The sequence below is a fragment of the Giraffa tippelskirchi genome, chromosome 3 (assembly GCF_054371585.1).
Source record: "Giraffa tippelskirchi isolate mGirTip1 chromosome 3, T2T-mGirTip1v1.2.pri, whole genome shotgun sequence".
Lineage (NCBI taxonomy): Eukaryota > Metazoa > Chordata > Mammalia > Artiodactyla > Giraffidae > Giraffa > Giraffa tippelskirchi.
The window spans coordinates 148,414,147-148,431,474 of NC_137277.1; the positions used below are offsets into that span (position 1 = coordinate 148,414,147).

Genomic DNA, 17,328 nt, shown 5'->3' on the forward strand with positions numbered 1-17,328 from the left:
TGAGGGAAAAAAGGCAACAAGGCAACCAGCAGAAAATAGTGAGTTCAAAAGGAATAAAACAATATGTTCTTCAGTAATAGAATTTGACCTCTGTGGGAGGATTCTTCAAAATATGGAAAAGTTACATTTTACTATATTCTCCCAGAAGCTAGATATAAAAAATTAATATTTACTGGTTAAATGTTAAACAGCAATGTTAACATCCCAGCACAGTGTCCTACACTGGTACTAGAATAAATACTTAATCACTTTTACTTTCAAGACGTGATACATTTAAAGTCTTGAATATCATTTACATCACTCCTCTCACCTGCACACCTCTAACTGTCCCTGCACACATTTCTCTGAACACACTTGGGCTTCTCTATCTCTATGTGTTTGCTCCTGGCTTCTTATTTCAAATGCTGCTCATCATTTAACACCTTCCAAATTTAGCAGTTTACAAAACAAAGTTACCCTTTTTAATATGCTTTAAATACTAGGGCTTAAAATACAGAAAATACAGGATGTCATCTCAACTCTCTCATTTTTCAAAGACATCGGGTATTTCCTTTGTGGGTGGCATAGAGAAACATGTTCTAACTCTGGCAAAGAACAACAGAGTTTATTTTAAGAAAATGTACCTTAAAAAAGTACATTTCAACTACTTGACTTTAATTAAAAAATGAGGAGGCTGACATTAATCAAATATGAGGAGGCTGACCATATTAGAAAATCCTATCCATATAGAAAGACAAGCGGTGGCTTCATAACCAAAACACGAGGTACATAATCACAGATATGAGGTACATTTAAAACCTTAAATGTGGGTCTGAAGAAGCTCCTCTCAACCCTTAGCAGATCGCTTAAATAAGAACTCCAAAAATACATCCAAATAATATTACTATGAATTCTATGCGACTATTCAAATTTTTCCTGCTATCAATATATGACATACATATCATTATTATTATAATATGTGCAGGAAGAGAAGTTGACTATAAATACATACAGAGCTAAAAACAAACTCTTAGACACTCAAGGGTATAACACAAATGAAGAACAAAATTAATATTCATTAAAATAACTACTATTCCCTATACATTTTCTTTTAATAAGCATTAATGAAATTCTGTGAAAATTCAAGATTACCAGTTGCCTACTTCCAAAATGAGTATACACTCAAGGTCTAGTAGATTCGAATAATACCCTTCAGACTAGCACCTCCTATTTGCTTCTGTATTTCTGATAATGCACTATTTAGTGATTTCCTAATTGTCCAGTCCTAACATTTTTATCCTCCAAATGTCCTTTTCTTGTGTTCACTTCTTTCTAGCCACACTGCTTCATTTAGATTCAAGATCTCTTGTTTCTCTTGAATATGGCCTCAAAGTGATCTGTTCTCATTACATTCATATTTTCCTCCACATCTTCATATCTTTCTTATGTTACTCTCCTATGCAAAGCTAAGAAAGGCTTGAATTTCATCTAGCCAGAGTGTAGAAACCTAATGAACAGTGTTGCTGTTCAGTAGCTCAATCATGTCCAACTCTTTGCAACCCCATGGACTGCAGCATGCCAGGCTTCCCTGTCCTGTACCATCTCCCAGAGTTTGCTCAAATTCATGTCCTTTAATGATGCCATCCAACCATCTCATCCTCTGTCATCCCCTTCTCCTCCCACCTTCAGTCTTTCCAAGCATCAGGGTCTTTTCCAAACAGTCAGCTCTTCACATCAGGTGGCCAAAGTATTGGCACTTCAGCATCAGTCTTCCAATGAATACTCAGAAATGATTTCCTTTAGGATGGACTGGTTTGATCTCCTTGCAGTCCAAGGGACTCTCAAGAATCTTCTCCAACACCACAGTTCAAAAGCATCAATTCTTCGGTGCTCAGCCTTCTTTATGGTCCAACTCTGACATCCATACATGACTACTGGAAAAACCATAGCTTTGACTAGATGGAACTTTGTCAGCAAAGTAATGTCTCTGCTTTTTTAATATGCTGCCTATGTTTGCTATAGCGTTTCTTCCAAGTAGCAAGCATCTTTTAATTTCATGGCTGCAGTCACTGTCCACAGTGATTCTGGAGCCCAAGAAAATGAAAAGTTGAGACAATCCAAAGATTCTGGAAGGGTTGTGCCTGCTAGTAGTAGAATTAAATTAATGCTAGAATAAAGCATAATGGAATATGGTCTTGTGATCTACAGACTCAGATAGCAAAGATTAAAAACAAGACTCAAAATAACTGATATTATCAGCAAGTAATTTAAGGACCTGCCAAAATTAGTTTTCCAAATAAGACAACAAAATTCAAACATCAATGTAACATTCAAAATATTTGATAACAAGTTACTAGAAATACAAAGAATAAGCAATTTGTAACCCATTACCAGTTGGAAAATAAATCAACAGAAACAAGCCCAGTAATGACAAAAATGATAAAATTAGTAAAGAGATATTTTAAAAAAGCCAAAAAGAGAAATGAAAAGTACACTTATGCTTCTAAAATTCAAATAGAACTAGAGTGAAAGAAAGTGAAAGAAAGTGAAGTCACTCATTGCGTCCGACTCTCTGCGACCCCATGGACTGTAGCCCACCAGGTTCCTCCGTCCATGGGATTTTCCAGGCAAGAGTACTGGAGTGGGTTTCCATTTCCTTCTCCAGGAGATCTTCCCAGCCCAGGGATTGAACCTGGGTCTCCTGCATTGTAGGCATACGCTTTACCATCTGAGCCACCAGGGAAGCCCCCCAGAACTAGAGTACAATATCTAAATTAAAAATTCACTGGATAACATCAACATATTAGACACTCTCCAGAAGAAAAGAAAAGTAGACTTGAAGGCACAGCAATGGTAACTATCTCAAATGAAAAAAGACTAGGGAAAAAACCCAGAGCACCAGTGACTTACGTAGACAAAGTTAATAAAAGTAAGTTAAGCAAAGTTGCAGAATACAAAGTCAATATATAAATTTCACTTCTACATACTAGTAATAACACCTGGAAAATAAAATTGAATAAATAACGTTATTTATAGTAGCAGGAAAAAAAATGTAGGATTAAATTTAATAAAGTATGTGGAAGACCTGTGTAACAAAAATTGCAAGTACTATTTAGAGAAATTAAAGAAGACCTAAATAAATGGAGGCATATATCATGTTCATGGATTAGACGACTTAACAGTCTTAAGATGTCAATTCTCTATCAAGTGTGTATCATTACATTCAAAATTCCATCACTCTTTTTTGGCTGAAACTGACAAACTGGTTTTAAAATTTATATGGAAATGTGAGAGGTCAAGAATGGCCAAAATAAGTTTTTAAAAAGAAGAGCAAAGTTGGAGAATGTATACTACCTGATTTCAAGATTTACTATAGATTTCTGTACAGGACCAATCCAAATTAATGCTTTTAAAATCCAGATTGTACAAACACTGTGTTGTTTTTTCATTTGTTAATAACTTCTTAAATTCTAAAAAATAACAATTAGCATTGGATCATTTGTATAAAAGTTTAAGTAAAAAGAAAGAAAAGAAACAAATTAAAATTAATAATAAAATGATTTACTATAGAGTTATAGTAATCAAAACATTGTAGTATTTATGCAAAGACAGACTTAGGGATTAAAGAAACAGAATGGAGAGTTCAGAAATAGACCTACACATATAAAAATCAAATGATTTTTCAATGAAATTACCAAAGTAATTCAATAGCATAAAAGATAATGTTTTCAACAAATGGTGCAAGAACAATTAAACATTTAACTGGGGAAAAAAATCTGGACCCTAACTTGATTATATATTCAAAATTAATTATAAAGTAGACAGTTGACCTGAATGTAAAGGCAAAAACTGTAAAACTCTTAAAGGTAAACTGAAGAGATATCTTTGTGATTCTGAACTATGCAAAGATTTCTTAGAAATGATGCAAAAAATATGAACTATAAAAGCAAAACTTGATAAACTGGGCTCCACCAGAATTTTAAACTTTTGCTCTTCAAAGGACACCATTAAGTAGATGAAAAGGCAAATCACAGTCTGGAAGAAAATATTTGTACCCCTTTACCGAACAAAGAATTTACATAGAATATATAAAGAACATTTATAATTCAATAGTAGGACAAATATAAAAATGAGCAAATGATTTAAATAGAAAATTCCAAGTACCTATAATTAGCCAATAAGCACAAGAAAAGACTGAAAATCATTAGTCTTCAGGGAAAAAGAAACTGAAACCACACAGAGATACCAGATACACACCTACTAGAATGGGTAAAATAAAAAACACTGATGTTACCAAGTGTTATGTTGTTGTGAAGAGGTCAGGAAACTATGGCCCAGAGGCCAATTGCCTATTGCCTCTAGCCTATTGCCTCTGCTTGGCTTTATAAATAGTTTTATTGAAACAATTATATATGTTCTTTTATGTATTATCTATGACATCTTTACTGCTATAACAGCAGAGTTGAGTAGTTGTAACTTGGCAATAAAAACAAATGAACTGCTGACACATACCACAATGTTGATAAATCTCAAAAGCACTTTGCTGCATAAAAAATCCAGACACAAAAAGACAGATTAATTTATATGACCTTCCAGAACAAGCAAATTTTTTCTGTTACCATAGTAACAAAAAGCACATTGACTGGAGTTAGCAGTTGAGGGGTGGAGAGATCTGGGTATGAGGGAACTTTAGAGGGATAATAAAAATGTCTTACAACTGGATTGTACTGGTGGTTACATGAGTGTACATATTTGTCAAAACCAAACTCTACACTTAAAATGGGTGGATCTTAATACACGTATCTCAGTACTGGTGAATAAAAAACAGGAAAAAAACCCTACAGATTTAGATGTGTTTCAGAATTTTATGGAGTTTTAGAAAAGTAGTCCTGTGCATTTACTGTATGTCATATAACACCTCCAACTGGTTTTGTAGCAGTATCCCATATTTAAACACAGTGATACATTTTTCAGCAAACAAACATTCAAACAAAGTGGGATAAATCTAGAAATAACCGGACAGGTCAGGTTTTGTGGACCAATGAGTTTTAGAACCAAAGTTTAGAAAAAAAATTGGGTATACACAGTTTTTAAAATGTAGTCTTGCAGATGAGGACTTACATGTTTGTACACGTTGTACATGTTTTGCAAACTTATATATCCTGAGAGCCTTGTTAAGTGACTGCAGGGTATAGATACCAACTCTGTCTTTTCGGAGATAGTTAGATGGGAATAGGAAGATAAGATAAGGGAGATGAGTATGACGCTGTTTCTACTGATCAGGGCTCACAGATATGGGGAGTCAGACATAGAAAAGACACCCAAGGCAGATTTTGATAATGCAGTAACAGGGGTCCCCAACCTCTGGGATCTAATGCCTGAAGATCTGAGGAGGAACTGATGTAATATTAATAGAAATAAAGTACACAATAAATGTAACATGCTTGAATCATCCCGAAACTGCCCCCTACCCCTGCCCCAATCCATGGAAAAACTGTCTTCCATGAAACCAGTTGTGGACCAAAAAGGTTGGGGACCATTGTGACAGGAGACCTGAGGATGGAGAGATTAATTCAGTGGTCTCTGAGAAGACGAGGCTGGAGAGAGAGGCTGAGTTTCATCATGGTGGGTCTTAAATGCATTTTGTCCTGTAGGCAAGAGCACTTCATTTATTAAACTGGACTCACCAGTGATGCTCTCTGAGTCTCTGTGATTGATATTCATGAGGTTTTCTTCACCCATCGGTGCTGTAAAAGTGGCATCCTGGGATTGACTCATGCAAGATCCTTTTTTGTTTTGGTTGAGAAGGATAGCTTTGGTTTGAATCAGAGTAAAGGAAATCCATCAAGCCATTGAATAAAGAAAGGTTCTGGTCAAAGGGATATTTGCTTTTAAATAGATTTTTGTTTGATGAGTCAAATGACATCTGGAGCAGAGTGCTCTCATGTCATTATCACACCTTGGATGGTCATGACCTAAAACAAAGAACACATCAAATGACTTTAGAAGTCAGCATGCTTGTTAATAATAGTAATTCAATTAACTGGAATATATGTCATTAAGAATGCTTTCCTAATGATACACACACCTCGTGGATAAATCTCAAAATAATTATGTTGGATGAAAAACGCCAGACAAAAAAGGTACATAATTTATGATTCCATTTATATAAAATCAAAAAAATGTAAACTTACCTATAGTGACAGAAAGCAGATTGCTGGTTGCCTAGGGCTGGGGAGAGATTACCAAGAGACAGGAGAAAAGTTTAGAGGATGAAAAATATGTTCATTATTCTGAGGGTGATGGTTTCACAAGTATATACATGTCAAAACTTATCAAATTGTATATTTGAAATATGTGCAATCTAATGCAAATTATAGGGCTTCCCTGGTGGCGCCAGTGGTAAAGAATCTGCCTGCCAATGCAGGAGACACCAGAGACACAGGTTTGATCCCTGGGTTGGGAAGATTCCCTGGAGGAGGAAATGGCAACCCACTCTAGTACTCTTGCCTGGAGAATCCCACGGACAGAGGAGCCTGGGGGGCTACAGTCCACGGGGTCACAAAGAGTCAGACATGACTGAGCACATCTACACACAGAATGTAAATATAATTCATTAAAGCTGTTTAAAAAATGTAATCTACTGTTTAAAGTAAAATAATAATAATATACTGTGGGGTCTATAACATATATAGAAGTAAAACGTATTAAAACAATAGCACAAAATCCAAGAAGGAAAAATGGAAATTTACTATAGCAAGGTGTTTATACCATATATGAAAAGTAAAATACTATTCAAAGGTGAACTGTGATAAATTAAAATATGTATACTATAAACTCTAAAGCAAACAGTAACTCAAGAATTACAGATAATAAACCAAAAAAGAAGAGGAACTGGAATAATATTAAGCAGAGTTTCTCAACCTTGGTGCTATTGCTATTTTGGGCCAGATAATACTTTGCATGTGCATTGTAGGATGTTTAGCAGTGTGCACTGTAGGATGTTTAGCAGCATGCCAGGAGAATCCTCTTCCCAGACCTGTTCCTAGTTTTAACAGCACCCTCAAATCCAGACAGTATCAAATGTCCCCTGGGCACAGGGGTAAATTGCTCCCAGTTGAAAATTACTGATATAAAAGATGCTCAACCTTACTTATAATTAAAATAAATTAAAATATAAAGAAAATATTTTTCATCCATTAGATCAACAAACATTATGTTTGTTGTTGGAGGGGATATGGGGAAAGTGGTACTCATACTGTTGATAAAAGTGCAAACTGATACAAGCTTTCAGAAAGGCTATTCAGCAATTCCTACTACACTTTTCAATGCATATACACCATAATTTAACAATTTTACCATTAAGAATTTATACGATGGACATACTCACAGAGTATGCCAAGATGTAGGCATAAGGATGCTCATATAGTATTCTCTTTTTTTAAAAAAAAAAAATAAGCACACAACTGGAATCAAAACATTCATAAAGGAACAGTTTACAGAGGAACACAAAACAATACAATGCATTAAATACATGTGTGTACTTAAAAAAACCCAACTGCTGCCAATTAAAAAACTGTTTAATATTAATTTTAAGCCTAGCTTTATATCAAAAGACAGTCTCTACTAACTAGTGTCTACTTAGCAACGTGCAGCTTCTATTTATGGCTATATCGTTCTCATGTCTACTATTTACAGGCATCATAAACATTGTGTTGTTGTTTTTTTTTTAACAAGAGTCACCACCAAGAAATAGAGAAGACCAAAATAAAAGCAGTAGAGAGACTGAAAATGGTCACTGAGGTACCACAGAGACACACTCCCAGCAAATACTAGGAAAGAGAATTTCAGAGATAGAATGGGCAAAAGAATTAAACATACAGAAACGTCAAAAAAGGTATTTGGTTTTTAAAAGGGGGTATACAGAGACCATAAAATCAACAGTAACAATCTAGAAAGCAGTCCAATCAAGAGGTTAGGCCCAAAGCCAGGTTGTAAGTAATCATGAAGAAGGTGGTAAGAATGGAGTATAGTGAGCATACACCAAGGTTTGTAATATCCAGGCTTTCAGATTATCATGGACAAGTAAAATTTAAAAAAGCTTCTGTGGTTATTGGCATAGGGTTGCTGTTTTTATACTTCATAAATGGAAAAAAAAATGTATAAGGAAAAAAACCATAATAAACAACAGTCCTTACCAGAAAAGTTTATAATTTTATGTTGGTATAAGAAAAAATTTCTTATACTTGAATTCAGAAAACTTTAATAAATTTTTAAAATTCCATCTTATATAAACAATTATTTTCTTGAAACATGTTTGTCAATATAGTAATCTGTACAAGCCAGTGCAACATGAAGTAAAGCTGCAAGTATTTATTAGGTACTTTAATTTTAATTCCATTGTCAAAAATTCATTTTCATATCCAAGCTCAGTCTACTGCATGCAATTAAATTCTTCCCCATGTGCTATCTTACTGTCCAAGCTGTCATTTCCAAATTAACCACTGCAAGGGCAATGGAACTAAAATGGGATCAAACCACTTAAGATTTGCCTACACCCACCCCCTGAAGTTGAAGGGAGGAAGAAAGCACCTTCCCTGAAGAACTCGACCACCAGGAACCTGAACACAATCTCAACTGAGAATTCTGTCAACAAAGAATCGATGACTGTTGAGCTGGCAACTGAGAATGACATGTTATGTAAGTCCTTACGGCACATGTAATTTTTATCAAGTTCTTTCAAATTATAATACTCCAGAGATCTGAATTTATAGATTATGAATCCAGTGCTTTATTTTAAAAAACAGAATGGTAATGCAAACATAAGAATAAACATGCTACTGTCTAATAGGTCATCTAGTTCAGAGTCAGCAATGTACTGACTGAATTTGACCTGCCACCTGTTCTCTGTAACCTGTGAGCTAAGAACAGGTTTCACATCTTTTAAACGATTGGGGGAAAGAAAAAATCAAAGTTAAAATGTTTCATGATGTGTGACAAATATGTGAAATTCAAATTTAAGTTTCTATGAGTGAAGTTTTACTGGAGCAGAGCCACGCTCTCTTGTTTATGTGTCGTTAACTGGTTGCTTTCATGCTATGATGGCAGAGCTTAGTAACTGTGACAAAAACCTCATCGTCAGCCAAAGCCTAAAATATTTACTATCTGATCTTTTATAGAAAAAGATTTCAGACTCCTGATCTAGTAGTAAAATAATTCAGGAGTCAAATAACCATCTGTATAAATCAATAGTTTCCTAGTTCAACTTCTGAAATAGGGAACCATCTACATTTAGGTATACTTGTAATTAGATCACTATCTCTAAAGAATTTCAGTAAGGAATAGACTTCTATTTTCTATACCTACTAGTATATTTAAAAGTTATTTTCAAGTTCTAAGAAAATATTTTTTAAAAGTGATAAGTTACAAATTGCTTGTGAAGAAGTGAAGAGGGAAGGGAAGATGAAAGAAGGAAGAAAGAGAAAGAAGAGAGGCAGGAGGAGGAGGAGGATGAAAAGGAATAAAAGCAAATGCCTCTCATATGGTCCAAATGGGTTCTTAAACAAAATTGTGGTTCTTAATCATACTGTAATCAAAGACCATTGCGGAAATCTAACGATAACTTCAGGATCTTCTGCTTGCGACTCTGTTACATACTGGCTGGTTTAATCTCATATTTTCATTATGATTCCCATTTTTTGTTTTTTATATTTACTATAGCACACAGGAACACAAAAAACTGTACGTGCGTGTTCACTATGGATGCTAGATCTTTAGTCTAGAGGATTGCTTTTAAATTAGTTTTAGAGGTTTTGTTAATGATTTGGTCTTAACTGTTATATGCAAGAACAGAGAAAACCCAGGTGAACACAGAACTGAGTCCATCTCCAGAGTCATGCAGGTAGAATCTAGGTCTCCAGGGCAGTTCAGGAACCTGACCAACCTACACACTGTGCACCAGGTCAGGGGTGATCTGGAAGCGGTATGTTCTTCGGGATGACTCTTTAGAACCAAGGAAACCCTTTGGACATGCCCTGGTCTAGATCTGAACTCCTCCCTAGGATTAGTTTAGAGTAGCAATTCTGACATTTAGGACATATATATATATATATAGCAATATAGGACAACGTATGCACCTCGGCATTAGACAAGCCTGAATTTTATCTCATTTACTGGTTTTCTGATTCTGAGCACATTACTTCCCAGTTCATAATTGTTGAGGCGGAAGTAATAATCAATTATTCTTTATAGGGAGGGTCAAGTATAATGAGCACCAAAATGAATAACAGAAATTCCTAACTCAGTAACGGACGTACAGTGGACACTGGAATGTGACACTCATCCCCTGCAGCTACCCCCTTTAACTTGGGCCTGAAGAAAAAATGATGTCTTCTTAATATTTCTAAGGTTTCTGACCCAACAGTCAACTCTGAGCTCAGAATGGCTACTTTGTTTAGGTATGTATTAGATGTAGTCTAAAGATTACCTCTGAAAAATCTTCATTTAGAAAGAGATAAAGATTAAGCAATAAAGCAATAAGTGACATAAAGTAGGACCACCGAAGGAGATTACTACTGAAGCTGATTCTTTCATGGATTCTGGGGAAGGGCTGCTGACCATAAAAAGCCTAACTCTAACTAGCATAGTAGCTGCATTAGCTTCCTATTGCTGTTCCAATGAATCACCACAAATTTCAGTGGCTTAAAACAACCCCAATTTATTATCTTACAGTTCTGGACCTCAAGGGATGAAAAACTTTCAGTGGATCAAAACCAAAAACCAAGGTACTGGCAGAGCTATGCTTCCTCTTTCAGCTCTAGGGGGATATCCCTCTCCCTGTCTTGTCCAGCTTCTAGAGCTGCAGTCCTTGGCTCAGAGCCCCTTCTTCCATCTTCAAAGTCAGCATCTCTGGATCTCTCTCTCTGCTTCCCCTGTCACATCACCTTCTTCTGCCAAATCTTCTGCTATCTCCCTCTTATGGACACCCATACTTTTATTTAAGGCCCAACTGGATTAGCCAAAATAATCTCCCCCTCTCAAAATCTTCAATGTGGTCCTTTCTGCAAAATCCCTTTGGCTATACCAGGTAATATTCACAGATTCCAGGAGACTAAAGTCTAGGTATCCTGGAGGGCCATTATTGAGCCTATCACAAAGGTTAAGAACATGGATTCTGAACCCCAGTTCTTCTACTAGTTGCATGACCTTGGACAAGTTACTTAACCTCATTTCTTCATTTGTAAAATAGCCTTAATAACATGTCTCCTTTATGGAGATTAAGTGAGTTACAAGACAATAACAGAAGAACCCACCTCAGATGGTAACTGGGAAATTCCATGAGTTACTACATGGAAAGCTCTTAGAACAATACCTCAGGATACAGTAAATGCTATGCAAATATTAGTTATTATTATTTCTATCACCATCAAATAGTACTATTTTATCATTATCATTATAATTATTCAAGCCTACAGAAAGCTGTACACACTGTAAAGCCTACTGTTGATCGCTTTATGACATCTTCTTGCAACTAAGAAGTCACAATTACCTCCTGTCCTCTGATGAGTGATGCTAGTTTAGTGCCCTTTATCATTTTCTCTCTACCTCTGTGATGCATAAATAGAAAGCCTGCAGAGTCACAGTCCTAAATGCAGTAGAAACTAAACTCTGGCAAGCACAAACAGTACATATCCAGTGCCTTTCCTAGTTCATACACACATACTCTCAGTACTTCCTTGAGTACTTTCTACTTGCTATGCTGGATCTATATTCATTCTTTTTAGGAACAACTTCACCGCTTTTCTTCATAAAACAATCAACCAAGCATGCATTATTTAACAAGAAGCCAGCTTTTGTAATTCTTGCACATTTAGGAGAAAATAAACTAAACCAGCCCAGTGACTTATTTTAATAACAATGAGACATAAAAAGAACAAACAAAACATGTCATTGATATAAATACTGCTGGCAGAATACAACAGGCAGATGACTTAGTTTAGCCTAGTCATGGAAACTAAATGGTCAGCAGTGAGGGCCTAAATATAGGTCCTGTGCCTTAAAAAAAAAATCTTGCTACTTCCTTAAAACAGGATACTCTGGCCAAAACAGCCTTACAGGATAGGCTAAAACAATTCAGGAACACTTCACTTTGACAAGAGTGCAGAGCCTACAATTACAGTAACTACAATGATGTGACAAATATTTAAATTGAAAAAATATACTTAAAATTTTTATTGTACAAATAATACTTTGGGGATTAATTTAAAATACATGTTGGCTGCTGATCTGCCTGCAGAAATGGGAACAGTGCCAATCACTAATTCCAGCAGCAGCTCTGGTAGGCAGTGAGAACCTTAATCCAGACCAAAGATAAACTGTACAATTTCAAACATAAAATAAATGTACCACTTTCCTACGTTAAACAACAGATTTTCAAGAGACTCACTAATTTTAATGTATCTGGCTGCATCAAAGATAAAACTTACTGAAAAACCCCACAATAATTTTAAAGTCAGATACTAAACTACCAAAAAGTCTATAGGAAGGTTGCAGTGCTAAAAGCTGAAAAAGGGGTGGTGGTGGAGGGGTGTACCTCTGAAATCCACCCTGGATAGTGAGCAACAGATCTCACAAAGGCAGAGACCACACACGACACCAGGGCCAGCTGCACGGGCGAGCCACAGTACACTACCTCCAGCACACCTACTCTACCAGCAGCTGTCAAGTTCACCCCAGGAGCTACGCGGTCCCGGCAAAATTTTGACCCCTTTTTTGTGTGTCATTCAATTTAATGACCAGTAGGGTTTCCAGAGTATAAAATATAGAGAAGCAGCTCTACTTACAAACAGGATGAATTCCAAAAGGCTGTGAAATCCATTAGTCTAAAAGTCCAAAACTATGAGTGAGATTTAGGTTTTTGGGGTCCACATTTCCTCTGAGCTGGTATATTTTTGGCATTAAAAAAAAATAAGTGTCCTGTTTTGTTTACAATGAACATTTACTGAGGCAGGCAACCCCTCCCTCCCACAATCTCCACCAACAGAAGGGAGGGAACCTCTGGAGGCTAAGGAATCCACACTAGAGTTTCACCTGCAGATTAGAAATGGCCATGAACCCAAGGTGCCATCTGTGGTGTTTGATAAGTTTCCACAGGACCACTTTCACTCATCATACCCAGCCTTCAAGTTCTTGAACTCCAATTTTAACCTGAATTAGACTTTGACTAAACAGGCATCCCATTTTAGACATTCATATTTCTTCACCTTTGGCCACCTGTCAACTGCATAGGCACATCCTGGGGCTGTCTTTCATAATCATTTTTATTATCCAGTCATAAATTTAACATGTGTAGTTTTTTCACTTTCAGTTTTTTACACAATTTGTATTTTCATGTTGATCCATCTATCACCAGTACTGCTTTCAGAGACAAAATGGGGCTTTATAATATTTACAAGATACCTCAAAAGTACACGCATATAAAATAAACATGCTATAAATAACAATGGCTGAGTTGGAAATGATTTCAACTACTGGTGATCAGCAGAGCTGAACTCCTTGATCTGTAGCATCCATTGCCCCCATCCAGAAACTTTCAGAAGTTACAGGCTTTAAGCAGGCAAGCTTGTGTTTCAAAGGATTTTGAAAATCAAAGAAAATCTACCATGCAAGGACAGGGCTTTCTGTCCTATACATTTAGAGACGTAATTTTACATTTGATCTTAGCCAAAAGGTTGAGAAGCGATTAGAGAGTCGTAATTTTAGATGTCGCTTATGCTTGACATTTGGTTTCAAGCCAAATATTGAAGAAGGTTTGAAGAAAAAATTAGTCTGCTGTCTTGTCTGCAAAGATAATGAATTTATATTTCAATAATCCAGTCTGAACTATGGCAGTAGAAAGGGATACTGTTTCTCTATCCTTCCTCAACAAACAGTAAATAGCAAGAGAATGGGTGACTGCTAATAAGTATCTGATTCATCAAGGTCATCAAATCACTAACAGCTAAAACCACCACGGTTGGATGGTATCACCAACTCGATGGACATGAGTTGGAGCAAATTCCGGGAGTTGGTGATGGACAAGGAAGCCTGGCGTGCTGCAGTCCATGGGGTTGCAAAGAGTCAGACATGACTGAGCGACTGAACTGACTGAAAGCCACCATAGCAACACTGAAGAAGATTTTCCAGGCAAGGAACCATCTGTGAGTCAATGATTAATTTTACAGCAGTCATATTATACAACTGTGGTTGTATATTCCATACAGTACCTTTTAAAAAATTAGACAAATAATCCCAAAGAAAAAAACATTAGGGACTTTTTCAAGAAAGCCAGGTCTAGTCATTATTAGAAGCCTTCTGTTTCAAGTTTTACATCTATATCCTCATCAAAGTACAATGACAATTATTAAAATATGACCCCAATCATGAGGAAAATGTTAAATCATGCTCTCGTGCCTACCCTTCAAGAAGTTAGGAAAGCAGGATCTAAAAGAAAATGTTAAGAAATAATATTTTATGGTGTTTATTAAGTAAGTTTTACCTAACTGGAAATACATACACCCAGGTGTGCTAGAATAACAACCATGGCATCTTTTTTTTCAAGTTTTTTTTAAAATTTATTTTTAATTGGAGGATAACTGCTTTACAACGTTGTGTTGGTTTCTGCCATACAACAGTGTGAATCAGCCATAAAGATACATATGTCCCCTCTCTCTTGAACCCCTTTCCCAACCCCCCAGTTTGAACAACTATGGCATCTAATAAAGCTTATCACTACCACTGGATTTTATTTTCCAATTCTTGGAAGTATAATATTAAACACGTTAGTAAATGTGCTTCCTTTTTCCATTTGGCATTTCAATGAGTTACACACATTGGTATTCAAAAGTTAAAGTCAGAAAAGTTAAATAATACCTTTCTATTTATAATGGATTATGAAATAAGATAAATTACATACCCCATTTATTTTTACAGACTTTTCATTAGTTATCTACATTCACTAATTGGTAATACTAAAACATTCTCTCTGTGCCTCAGTTTCCTCATTTGTAAAATGGGAGCGATAATAGGACCTATTTTATGTAGATTAAATGAGTTAATATTTATAAAGCATATATAGTAGTATTTGGTATACAGTAAGCATTACTTATGTGTTTAACAAAATGTAAAAGCTAAATAGATAAGGAGGTAGAATTATAAAATACAAATCACACCATTTCATGGTACCTGGTCATGGCACACAGACTTAGAAGAAACAGGACTCAGATCCCCTCCACATGGTCAGCAGCCCTGGCTCTCAAGAAGAACATGCTTTTATAGAAAGCATGGCTCTATATCTCACTGTTCTATATCTCTGTATACCTATCTGGGAGTGCCACCTAGCAATAATTCAGGAGTTATTAACAATTATTCTTACCCAAGGTAATCCTTTCTTGTCAGTGATTACTGGCCTTAGAGGAACTCTTCTAATCCTATAAAAATTTATCCAAATAAAAAGCCCTTGGTGAGAACAAGTACAAGACTAGTACAGCCATTCAGAAGAACCATAGAAGCTATGCTGTCAAATTAGGTACACATGTACCCTTCAATCCAGCAATTCTGCTTCTGGGTATATCTATCTCGAAGAGATTGTCATATCAGCACATAAAGAGACAGGTGTGAGATTGTTTCCTGCATTGCTATTTGTGATAATAAGGTGAGGGCCTGCTCCCTGGAGAGTAATAGGTAAAATGTGGATACATACCATGGAGTAACACAGCACTAAAAATACAGCGCTGAGTGAATAAAGCAGGAAGCAAAATGAGAGATAACACAATGCAATTCACATAAATTAATGTTTTCTGCATTATAAACATTAAAATGCTTCCCTTGATGAGAAGAGAGTGGGAGAATTGGGAGCAAGGTATGGAGATACAAGGGAAAAATTTTAAAAATCTATGAAATCTTACTGTTGTTTGGGCAGACTACTTATCATATCATTACTATTGCATCTATTCAATCCTTAATGTCTGAACATGTGCCTGGACATGAAAACACTTGCTGGAGAGAGTGTATGCAGAACTAGCAATCTCTGCAATGTAAACTATGTGGGGCACAGTTCCTGACAATTTCTTAAAAGGCCATGTTACTTTTCTGTTACTACCTAGCTGCTCTTAAGCAGTATAATTAGATTTCAACTAAAAAAGTGGTTAAAAAATGCTAAGTGAGATTAAGCCTTGATGTTGACATCTTCAGGTGTTTGGTTATTTGGCAAAAAAAATTTGAAGGGAAAAATGCTTAAAGTTCAAAGATGACAAGAGTTTAAAAGCAGTATATAATAAGTTTATATTTCTTAAACAAACCTATTTACCATCTGATGAATAGCTCAAAATTATTAAATGCACACCTCAAAAGGGTAGACTTCTCACATTCACCAAATAGTCTTGATTTAGTTCTCTAAGAGAAAGAGCAACTTGATACTTAACCTCTGTCTGAAACTCTATCTTTTTTAACAGCGCACCATCTTTGAATCACCTGGCAAAAGAACTGCACAGGGTTACATGCTGCTGCTGCTGCTGCTAAGTCACGTCAGTCGTGTCCGACTCTGTGCGACCCCATAGACGGCAGCCCACCAGGCTCCACCGTTCCTGGGATTCTCCAGGCAAGAACACTGGAGTGGGTTGCCATTTCCTTCTCCAGTGCATGAAAGTAAAAAGTGAAAGTGAAGTTGCTCAGTCATGTCTGACTCTTTGTGACCCCATGGACTGTAGCCTACTAGGCTCCTCCCTCCATGGGATTTTCCAAGCAAGAGTACTGGAGTGGGGTGCCATTGCCTTCTCCACAAGGTTACATACTATAATCAATTCTAACACTGCAAAAGTCTTTTCAAGATAGGGTTTTCTTATAACTTCTGTAAACACTGGAGACTCAGTTTGGTATGAATTACTGAAATTTTTTAAAGTTTGATAAATGGAGAAAATAAGTTACTGGAAGGATTATTAGTATCAAATTAAACCTAATAAGGCACACATTTCATCCTCTTAACATACATCAGCAGAGCTCCTACTAGGAAAGAAATGCTTGTTGTTTGGGAAAACACATGGAAAGTGCACTCACAGTGGAAGGTAAGGCCTTGCAGCATCACAGGAAGGCAAAGGGGCTCTGCATGAGCCCAGGGAAACAACTGTATACTTTTCCCTCCTCTGGGGGAGAGAGAAGGGAAGGGAAAGAAGTCCCATCCAGATGGCAGTAACTCAGAGGTCACAGAACACCAGAATTTGCAGAAATCTTGGGAAAGTTTAGGCTTCTTTATAACATAAAACTGAAGGCTCTCGAGCCAACTGTTTAGTTCTTAAAGGGTCTGTCTGGACACTC

The 17,328-nt window shown here is 36.3% G+C and overlaps 1 protein-coding gene across 7 annotated transcripts in view; it reads right to left on the reverse strand.

Moving 5' to 3' along the window:
• Positions 1 to 17,328, reverse strand: part of TRAK2 (trafficking kinesin protein 2) — a 67,598-nt gene that overhangs the window by 33,325 nt on the left and 16,945 nt on the right. For 3 of the 7 annotated variants that reach the window (XM_081581892.1, XM_081581891.1, XM_081581893.1), the window contains exons 2-3: positions 6,174 to 6,210; positions 5,667 to 5,954 (exon numbers count right to left, since the gene is read on the reverse strand). The exons of 1 other annotated variant lie outside the window; for it this stretch is intronic. In XM_081581892.1, coding sequence (XP_081438018.1) covers positions 5,667 to 5,757 — 91 coding nt within the window. In that variant the 5' untranslated portion in view covers positions 5,758 to 5,954; positions 6,174 to 6,210. The remainder of the gene's footprint in view (positions 1 to 5,666; positions 5,955 to 6,173; positions 6,211 to 17,328) is intronic. 3 more of the 7 variants (XR_014079999.1, XM_081581890.1, XM_081581894.1) reach the window with 1 other exon arrangement.